This window comes from Porites lutea, chromosome 13, assembly GCF_958299795.1.
Source record: "Porites lutea chromosome 13, jaPorLute2.1, whole genome shotgun sequence".
Taxonomy (NCBI): domain Eukaryota; kingdom Metazoa; phylum Cnidaria; class Anthozoa; order Scleractinia; family Poritidae; genus Porites; species Porites lutea.
The window spans coordinates 14,025,679-14,035,875 of NC_133213.1; the positions used below are offsets into that span (position 1 = coordinate 14,025,679).

Consider the following 10,197-nt stretch of genomic DNA (forward strand, 5'->3'; position numbering starts at 1 on the left):
GGCATCTTAGATTAACTGCTTCATCATTTTCAACCTAAAAAGACGATCGATATTCCTGACTCAATCTATACTGTTTTGGATGTACTCGGTTTTCACATCTCTCTTCTCGATGCTCGCAGACCAAGACTTAAATTACCGTCTGGATTTCTTCAAAATGTTATCCGAGATCACTTATAGTTTGGTATTTCTTCATTTTTCAGATACAGGCTCTTCAGGAATAGATTTGAATCAATACACGTTGGGGTAAAGGTCTTGCTATACTGTATTACCAAATTCCGGAAGTGCGTAGCAATAAGTTCTTGTATTTCAATCTTGTAACATTGTACCTTCTATTTATCTTGTTAGGGTTAGTGATTAAGATTTTAGGGCAAGATGAAACGAGTAGAAGCTAAGGCAGAGAGTTTGAATTAACTGGGATATCGCGCAACACTGAATTGATTGTTTCCTTGAAGGCAACAAAGCAATTAGGAAAAAAAGCCTAAGGCAAAATCTCGTGATTAAAACCACAGCTTAACGACTCGCTGCACTTCCTTCCTTTCGGCTCTACCACCTTCAACGATGTTTTATTTCTAATCACTGATCCACAACACGTTTTTTTCATAGTCTTAGAACTTTCTGGATTTATTATTAAAGTAGATATCTCTTAATAATATATTTACAATTTGTAGATCTAACAATAAAGTACAAATATATACAGCTCATCTTTTTTTGCCCGGGCTTAAAGCGCCTAACAGAATATATTTCAATATTTGATGTAACGTATTTACACACATCGCGTATAAATTACTTTCATTTACAAATTGTCAAAGATTGTGATAGATGTTCCATGAATGTATAATGAAAAGTAAATCAGATGTAAATAAACACATTTGAGCAATCAGTTCCTAAGTTGATTTGGTTGCCATGAAGAAAAAATCTTTTGACCAAGTAACGTAGTTGTTACTAAAACTTTGATTGAAGTTGAAAACAACGTAAGATTAGAACTAGCAAAGCAGTTAATTACATTAGCCAAGGAAAAAAGGTCGTATTCGTATGGTGTCTAGGTAGTAGTAATTCACTGAAATTAACACAAAGTTGTGTTTACAATTGAATTGCATATGATGCAAAATTCCTTTAGAACTGCCCAAATCAATGCAACAACATCCAATTGAGCTGTTAGTAATATCAATAGAATTTCTGAATAATCCCAAATAATAAAATCTACAAACTTCTCTTTCATGTATCTTACGTTTTCTCTCGAAATGATTCTAGAACTCTTCACAAGATTCTTTTTATGCCCCTAAATTACCTCATAGAATAAGTTCGAATTAGGTTTTGAGGCACAGTCTGTCTTCATTAGCAATAATAACGAGTATGGCATTAAACTAAGAAAGTTTCTGAAAGCGCGGGGCTACCATCAGGCAGTCCACATCCTCCTCCCCGTCCAAGCTGCAGTCACTAGACAGAGAACTTGTGGTTGAACTTGGAGTTTGCGGCGTTCTTAGTTGTCTCTCAAACTCCAACAGTTGTCCCATGAAGTTTAGGTTAGGATTTACACTTGGTTTTCTTTGTTTGACGAAATCATAGGCTTCGTTTAAAGTCATGTTGAGTGCCGAGATGAGGTACGCTATGGTCACAGTTACAGAGCGGGACACGCCAGCAAGGCAATGAATAAGGACGCCACGATTTTGCGTTATTCCCTCGTCTGAAGAAGAAAAAGAGGAAAAAAAATATGATCGTTAGATGATTATTAAATGCTGGTATCAAATTTACATAAAAGCCGCAAGACCAATATCGACTTTTTCAACAATAAAGGTTAGCACTTGTACTTCAGAAGGGAATTGACAATTCCTGCTTGTGCGGCAAAAACATTTGAGCGCAAGACAGGTGTTTTTTTAAAATTATTTACGAGTGATCCTCGATGAGACAAACGCAGAAGAAAATGGCCATGGGACGCTTACAACCTTTGTTACGCACAATATCTACGTCAATGTTGTGTGCGAGTTTTTAGTGCTTACTAGCTCACCCACTCTTAAACAAACAACGAGCTGAAACGTTTAGCGTATCATGGATCCCTCCCACACTATGCATGTTAAACATTTTGCTTCTTTGCTCCAAACATTTTAGCAAATTGGCCTTTATGTTAATTTTCTTCTTCGGGGCAAGTTAGCAGTTATTTGCCCAAGCGTATTTAAGCAGTATCTATACTATGCCATGTAATTTTTTCTGAACAGTACTTAGTAATTCAACAATCTTATTAAATTATTAATCAAAATTATTACCCATCAAACACAAAATGGCTGCGTTTGCTAGAAACGATACAGCTGTAATAATAAAAAAATTATTTGTTACATACCGATAAACTGGAACGCTTCTGGAAACATGTCGGATAGATTTGCCCTCCAGTTGTCTTCCACTGGTAGTTTCTTGTATTTAAATCCCGGCAAATGTTCAAAAGAGTTTGGTTTGTCGTGAGTAACGTTCAAGATGTAAGAAATTCCGTATTTCTTCAATATTTCTAGATCCGAAGAGTCTTTTTCACTGCCAAGGTATAGATGTGGCAGAATTTGAACAGGAACTTTTGTTTGACTTTCTTGGTGATCTGTAACCATGAATGGTGTAGCCGGCGGCTCAAATCTCAATGGGCCATGATCTTCTTCACTGTCTTGAATTTTTAACCCTGACAGGGACAGCAGTGGTCTCTCCATATCCTCGCCTTGTTCGCAAAATGCTGAATACTTTTTCTCAAACTTTGAAAATCCTCCTAGAAAAAACAAAGTCATAGCAAGATGAGGGTTAAACCCGGCCAGCAATGGTAAATTCAAAAGTAAACAAATGTTGAAAACAGAAAAGCAAAAGAACTACTAACAAGTCGGTGGTTGAGATTACTAAAATTTAGGCAAGCCAATTAAAAGAAACAACGCTAGCGATTGTTTCATAGATAAGAAAAAATCGTCTCGAACGTACCTTCAAGTAGCCACACTGGAGCGCTAACATCTTCAGAAAACTTTTTGAGTAGAACTCCAAGAGCACTGCCACAACAAACACTGGACACCTCAGTAGTGTCTGAATCATACAGAACTATCCCTGAAGCGTGGCGAAGATTTCGATTAAATTGTGCTTTTCCTTCCTCTGATGTGATCAACGAACTAATAGCGAAGTTCATGCCTTTTTTTAGTCGCCGTAACATCAACGAAGGTATAGTAAGGTTGATTGCCCCTTGTATGTGAGAGCGGGCGAACTCGGAGAATGGGCGACAGTCAAGGAGTAAAAGGAAAGAGCCACGGCTCAACTGATCAGAGAGCCACGATACTGTGGCTCCCTTGGCCATGGATTTCTTCTTCTCTATTTGAATCCGTCGGTAACTCTGTGGGCTCTCTAGTAGTAATGAAGGCATTTGGATTTTAAATTCGATAAACGTAAAAAAGCGGTGAAGTCAAAGCGTGCGATTAGATGTTCTCTTCTCAACTGTACTTCATAACCATTCGGTGCGGTGAAATGAACACATTGTTATTAGTGCCAAAATGACTGACAGTTATTATCCCTGTTGAGTATTGGTATGTCCCAACGGACCAATCACAAGCCACTCCACAAAACGTCTTAGCTCTTCGTCATCGTCTCCATAGCGATCTTTTATCACTTGAGAGAAAGGAGGGATTTTATTTCTAAGGCCTGTCAAAACACTTCCGGTTGGACGAAATAACAGTGACTAAACGAAATTAATCATAACAGGCTTGCGAAATACCAGTGCAATAGATGGTTTCATGATACGAACATACTCTATATTAGGTAACCGAAAGACGCCTTGCTAGTAGGGATAAAGTCCACCAAGTTTCCACATTTTACTAGTAATAAAATATTCATTTATATCCTGCGGGTAAAAACAACGACAAACAGGGCGCGGTCTAATTACTTTAATTGCTATTCAAAGTGTATTACGCTTTCCTTTACGTAACAATTAAATTCATTCTTCTTTTCGATTGTTAGGCACCAACCAACGCTTAAAGTTCCGAATTTGGTATCTGTGTTTTACAGTCTTTCAGCGCAGAAGTGATAGAAGAATTTTTGTTCAAGCAGGGGTTGATGTTTTTAGTGATCAATCTTCACGGTTGATTTCATTTTCAGAATATTTCTCAAACAGAGAGGTCAGAGGTTTGCCAGTGGAAAGCCATAGCATTTCCGGAGAACCAGTCACAAACCAACCAACCCGAATTTCTGGTTTATTCTTTTTCTCACTGTTTCCTATTACTTTTAAACTTTGAATTCGTACGGAAATGAGATTCTGAGATCAACAAACCCGACAAAAAATTCGCGTAATACCCATATAAAAGTAGACCATGAAGTCTTTCTCAACAACCTGTAAATCTCTATGCTCAAGTTTTGACATTTGAAATAATATTTTCTCTGCGAATATATCGGGATTATTTATAAAACCCTTAGGTTTAAAAACAGTCAGGAAAAGTGGGTGGGATCAGGTAACGAATCCATTTACAGCAAGAATTTCTGCCCTTTTTGTTTTGGTTACAAATTATCGGAAACTTATGACTCCCACCCCCAGCGATAAAGAGAAGTGTCAGAAGTGTTGGTTGGTTGTGGTGAGAGGGCTGGGTTCACCGCAAAACAGAACTCAGGATGGATGATCAGAAACAGTAACAGTCATTGGATGATTATTGAGGAAGAAGGCTAGAGATTTCAAATTTTTCTAGAATTTTTGAAATTGTCCGCTGCAGGCGGCACAAGTCACAGAGCTGTGATAACGTTTTTACATATCCTTTCATAGGAAATCAGTTTCAACCTCCATGTCTCGGAAGTGACTCTCATCAATGGAGACTCACTAAAAGTGTTCCAAGTGTTGTTTTTCGGCTTTCGGCTTTTTAGTTTCGGTGACGGTAAAAATGGTTCAGTATAGTTTGAAATGATTTCCTGATAATTTAAGTAGCGATTCTCGCTCAAGTACAAATAATAGTCTCTTGTTCCTTCCTGGTCTTTGTTTCGTCTCCTCCTGATGCCAGACTTTGCCCCCTCTTGGGTTTTGTTTGAACACTGTTTAAAAGTGTTATGATCAGCCGAGTCAGTTCAAATGAACTTTATTCTACATTACTGGTTGAAATTACCCTGCGAGCAGAGGCCCTTCGAAGATCGAAGGGCCTCTGCTCGCAGGGTAGGTTGAAATAAAAGACTGAATCAATGTTTTCGTTAGAGTCGTTTTCGTTTTCAGCAATTAGGATATATATGTTCTGGTCAATCCTCTTTGGCAGCTGTTGTCAAAAGTCTCAAAAGAACCACAGAACTCTAACATCAGATCTAAGTGTTCTGGTTACAGTGCTCGATTAGCCTTATCACCGCTCAGTCCTAAAGAACTCGATAAAACTCAACAACGACGACAAAATGAATTCTCACGGGTTGGGTTCATTATCAATGTATTATGTATTTCAGTACTACCCTGCGATCAGAGGTTTATCTCTTAACATTTATGAAAGTCGTTCTCCTCGCTTGCAAACCAAAACCAACTACGCGAAGCCATGCAAGAGAGAACCCGCTGCTCGCGGTGGTATTTCAATACAGCAGTACAAAAACGAGAACGTAAAACGTGAGGCCGGACAAAATTCTTGATTAACACCGTTATGTTCAAGTGGGGATGGTGGTTCGTTATTCTGTGAGCCCCTGTGAGTAACTGGATCAGAAATTACATCATTCAAGACCTTTTTAATTTCATCAGTATTGCCTCAGTTTCAGTTGAGCGCTGAGTGTTTGTCAGTCAGAAACTGGTCGGCACTACACCACGCTCACAACCATATCCGGTCTCAGCGCTGGCTCGGGCTCTTCTATAAAAATCCCGTTGTGTTTATCTTTTCTCGCTCATTAGAAGAAACTACAGAAAACCTAATCTGTTATTTTTTTTTTCAAGTTGTAAAAGTTCGAGTAAGAATTAGGAAAAACAAAATTAAATTAGCTTGCGTGCGTGGAGTGTTAAAGTAGGGACAACATCAGCAGATTAGTCTCAAAGCCACTCCGGCTCTATATAATCCACAGGAAAAGAAACAATCTTTTATGAGTGATTGTTATTATTAGGAAATACCAATCAGTGCCCTTTGGAAAATCTACTAAAATATCATTTTACACGTCACACTTTTCAGTATTGGCTTATCTGAAGGGATCTCTAACTCTTGGGTCAAATTGAAAGCCCATGACGGCATGATGTTACAAACAATAATTTGCAACGGTTATTTTTTACCAGCTGAAGACGGCTGAATAGATATCAGCCTCGAGCCACAAGGAAGATGCCCATAAGTTTCAAGTTTTATAGGCAATAGTAAATAATACCACTATTTAATTCATTTATGAATTAAAATTTGATACCTGGTAACCTCCCTTTCACACCTGTTAATTCAGTCCCCTATGAAAAATCTCAATATTACTTCCGCGAAGGCGTTGACTCTTTTCATAGCGAAGAAATCCTACAAAAAAAGTATACTTTATTACTTATTACTCTGAAACCAAGCCCACGCAGCCTGATGTTCAACGTACACGTCAAAAGAGGCAAATAACTTTATTTATCCAGCTGATTTATCATTCTTTGAAGTTGCAGTTATTTTTATTTTGTCAGCTAATTGATGTGTTAACGTTAAGTTGGGAAAATTTTATCCTCAACAATTTTTGCTGCCTAATGAAAACTTTATTTTCACTTCAACTATATATATCTAAAGGAAGGATAACTGAAATTACAAAAGCTTTACGGAAATAAAAAGGCCTTTTTTCGGTTTGGCACCCGGCCCCGCCTTTACTTTTTTCTTTTCACTATTAAATTATAATCGGGTGAACGATATCAGCAAGTGTCGGCCACTAATGAAAGGCGAAACCGGAAACGTCTGGCGTGATATTTTGAGGTACAGTACAAGGTGTCCGTCTTTCATAGGGAGAGTTTAGAGAGTTGAGCAATAAATACTACTTTGCTGGGAGTACTTGGCCTGATGATCCGTACTATTATTTAGATAGAGAAAATTAACCTCTTGCTTTAATTTTTGTTTGCAAAATGCTGCATGACCTAACACAGATCAGACAATCTGAAGGAGACAAATTTCCAACAAAATCTCGGAGACTTGACTTCTAGTGATTATAAAACGCTTCAGTTATACATCAGTCTTGATAGTGTGGGTTCAATTAAGCCTCAAAAGTATTTACAAGGTAATGATAATAATAATAACAATAATAATAATAATAATAATAATAATAATAATAATAACGACCACATTTTACAACAGTAGCTTTCACAAGAAAGCTAACGATAAGGCCAAAAAGCAAAATCTCCAAGAAAAATTAACCTTCTTAACAAATGAATATGATGCAGTTTAATCACATTATACTATTTCTCAAAGACCTAAATGAAGTGAGACTGGGGCAAAATACTTTCATTTTCATGGCAACCGGAAAGGGCTGTGTCTAACGAACACAATTGCACAATATTCTTTTTTGCGCAATTAAGACTTGACTTAAACCATTTCCCCAAAACGTTTCAATCCGATGACCGACTCTTTTCTGTCTGTCCAATGAAGGTCCATCATTACGGCAAAACTCGCCACACACTAGATCGAGCAATGCTTGAATTTTACCTCTGATTTTTAACCTGTGATCGACTTTCGCGCTCCATTGCAAAAAAGGACGCCTGATCGCAGAACCTGTATAAGCGGGTAGTAACCGGAATCAAGATGATCGTTGGGCGACTTCTTCTTGCAAGTTGTGTAAACAATGATAAAAATTACAACCACAACTTCGACATTCATAAAAATGTTGTATACAGTTTTTATCGCTTCTCCTCAATTGCCAAGCAAAAAAAAAAGTTGAGTGCTGATGAACCATGCAGCTGCAGCGTCATTCGCCTTTTCAATTTTGCTGGGCTCATACAAACTCTATACATCTCCGGAAGCAAATAAACTTTCCCACACCCACATAACACTGAAGAATACTTTTAACTAACTGGCTTTAAAAATAAAAGACAACTTGCGGGCTCTCAGTGAAAGTTTCTGTGGTTGAAGTAGAAGTCGTATAGAAGCAAAGATTGGGCAAACATGGCTACAAGGACTTCATTACATGTGAGAAAACCGTGAATATTTACCGCTCGATCTTAGTTGCAGGATAAAGTCATCTTGCGACACTTGCTTTTTTTTTTTGCAATTATTTGCAGGGATTATATCGTAGATGAGACTAATCAGTATCCCAGAGGTCGAGGGTAGGGAACATCAAGCAGGGGCGGATCCAGGATTTTTTTTAGGAGGGGGTGCACTCGTCTCTTGCTCTACTTCAACACCAATAAACCACATAGTTTTTTTTTTGCAGAATACCAGTTGTATTAGAAAACCGCAGGTCATCTCAGGGGGAGGGGGGGGGGCGGGGTGCGCACCCCCTTCACCCTCCCCCTAGATCCGCCCCTGACGTGTAATAAAAGACAAAGTAAGTTATATTAATACTCCTGACCCTAGACCTACCCACGCCTGATCGGAGTCAACTACTCTTTCCCACAAACCATAAGTGACGACTGATGGGTCCTTAAAAGGAGAAGACTAACCTGATATTGACCATCTCCTTTGCCTCGCTAATTATTCCCGACCACTCCTCCAACTCTCTTTGTTACCTGTTAATATTTTTTGATACCTTTCACATCACACTGTTTCATCTAGTCATATAGCGCAGGATTCTCATATTGTTAGTTTTGTTAATAGTTCCGTTTCTGTTATAGGACTGCATGCATGTAAACTTATTTAATTTCAGTTTTGTATTTTGTTTTAGTTTTGTAGTTTAGCCTACAGTCTTCATTTCTATATAAAACAATTTCTGTCATTCTGACCACAGGTCGTATAAGCCCCCGGCTTTGGCTTTACTCAGTTTGTACTATATGAGCGATGGAATAATAATAAAAGTCAAAGGTTTACCCAGATCTCTTCGTCGGCATAATTTTCACTTGTCAACCTTGTTCCCTGGCCTGGCCTTTTCCCGCTCGGCTTCCATTTTCTAAGGGAAAAGCCCTGGGATGGGACACTTCTGCTACAAGCTGACGTTACAATAATACCACCCCCCTTGGAGTTACAAACTACTGTTGCTTAACACTCCTCAACAAAGTTTGATAAGGATTTATCTACCAAATTTCTTGAAACGATTCTTTTTCTTTTCTCAGAACTTGTAAGAAATTGCTAACACAAAATCCTTATCTATTGTCTTGTTGGTCCATCTTTCATGGCACGCACAGAAATCAGAGTCAACTTTTTGAGCGATCGAAAGCGAGTGAAAGGCTTTTCCCGCCCACTCCAAAGCCAGGGAAAAGCGCCCTGGGGACGAGGTTGAAAGCGAGCGACGAAAGTTTTCTCCTCTGAGCGATGACCCAACCAAAACGGACTTATAGAAAGTTTAAGGTCATTCCCCTGAATTGCATTGCGCATCTCTACTGCGCATAATGTTGCAACACTGGTCACGTAATCTTTCAAGATGGCTACCTTCGGCGTCGGCACCAAGTCGAGAGATAAAAAAGGTTTTTTAGTAAGTTCAAAAGAAAAGGGAAGACAAGAGAAGTTAAAAAATATTTGGAAAAGGAAGTGTTGTAATGTGGAAGGTGACGGAGGCGTTAGCACAAAAAAGAAATGCATCGAAGCCGGCAGCTGCAACTTTCGAGGCAGAATTAAAGTGTCATATTAAATATCAGATTCAGTGTTGCTTGTTCTTTTTATTGTAACAAAGTAACGTTAATTTGGTTGCCATGGCAACCACTTTTCATCATTTTGTCCTCAATCAGGAGCCCAGATGGAGCATTCCTTTAACCTGTCACTTACCAACCAAAAAGTAGATCTGTACGAATAATTGCAGTTAAATTTACGATGTTTTTTTTCCTGGAAAGAGAAATGGGCCTGCCCACCTGGGAACAGAAAATGATGGCATAGCTTCTAAGCGAATTCCGGCACCCCCCTCTTTTTTTCACTTGTTTGACTCTACAAACAATAGGCTGCCTACACAAAAAGAATGGACAATTTTCTATGTTCAGAAAAAAAGATATATAGGAAACAATAAAGCCAATACTCATTTTTTCATTTAAATTATGGTAACCATGGTAACGAATTTAGGGTAGTGCTTCCTCAACGTATGCGTTTTCGTACCAAAAGCCTTTTGAAAGTGTTACCCTTGTCCAACTCTAAATATGTATAACCTTATTTCGCACAATCAATGGTATTCTGA

General features: G+C 38.5%; 1 protein-coding gene across 1 annotated transcript; it reads right to left on the reverse strand.

Moving 5' to 3' along the window:
- Window positions 1-591: 591 nt before the first annotated feature.
- LOC140922652 (dual specificity protein phosphatase 6-like) lies at window positions 592-3,489 on the reverse strand. The gene is made up of 3 exons (XM_073372641.1): window positions 2,947-3,489; window positions 2,336-2,743; window positions 592-1,684 (listed from the first exon to the last, which is right to left on the reverse strand). Exons 1-3 carry the CDS (start codon window positions 3,374-3,376, stop codon window positions 1,365-1,367), a joined length of 1,158 nt encoding a protein of 385 aa, XP_073228742.1. The 5' UTR covers window positions 3,377-3,489; the 3' UTR covers window positions 592-1,364.
- Between the last annotated feature and the right edge of the window lie 6,708 nt (window positions 3,490-10,197).

What these genes read in the sequence shown, in the direction of transcription:
- LOC140922652 (XM_073372641.1), bottom strand. Translation starts at nt 3,376, where the DNA reads ATGCCTTCATTACTACTAGAGAGCCCACAGAGTTACCGACGGATTCAA. An exon ending in TCCAGTGTGGCTACTTGAAG is followed by an intron (nt 2,744 to 2,946) that starts GTACGTTCGAGA and finishes TGTTTTTTCTAG; the next exon opens with GAGGATTTTCAAAGTTTGAG. An exon ending in AGAAGCGTTCCAGTTTATCG is followed by an intron (nt 1,685 to 2,335) that starts GTATGTAACAAA and finishes TTTCTTCTTCAG; the next exon opens with ACGAGGGAATAACGCAAAAT.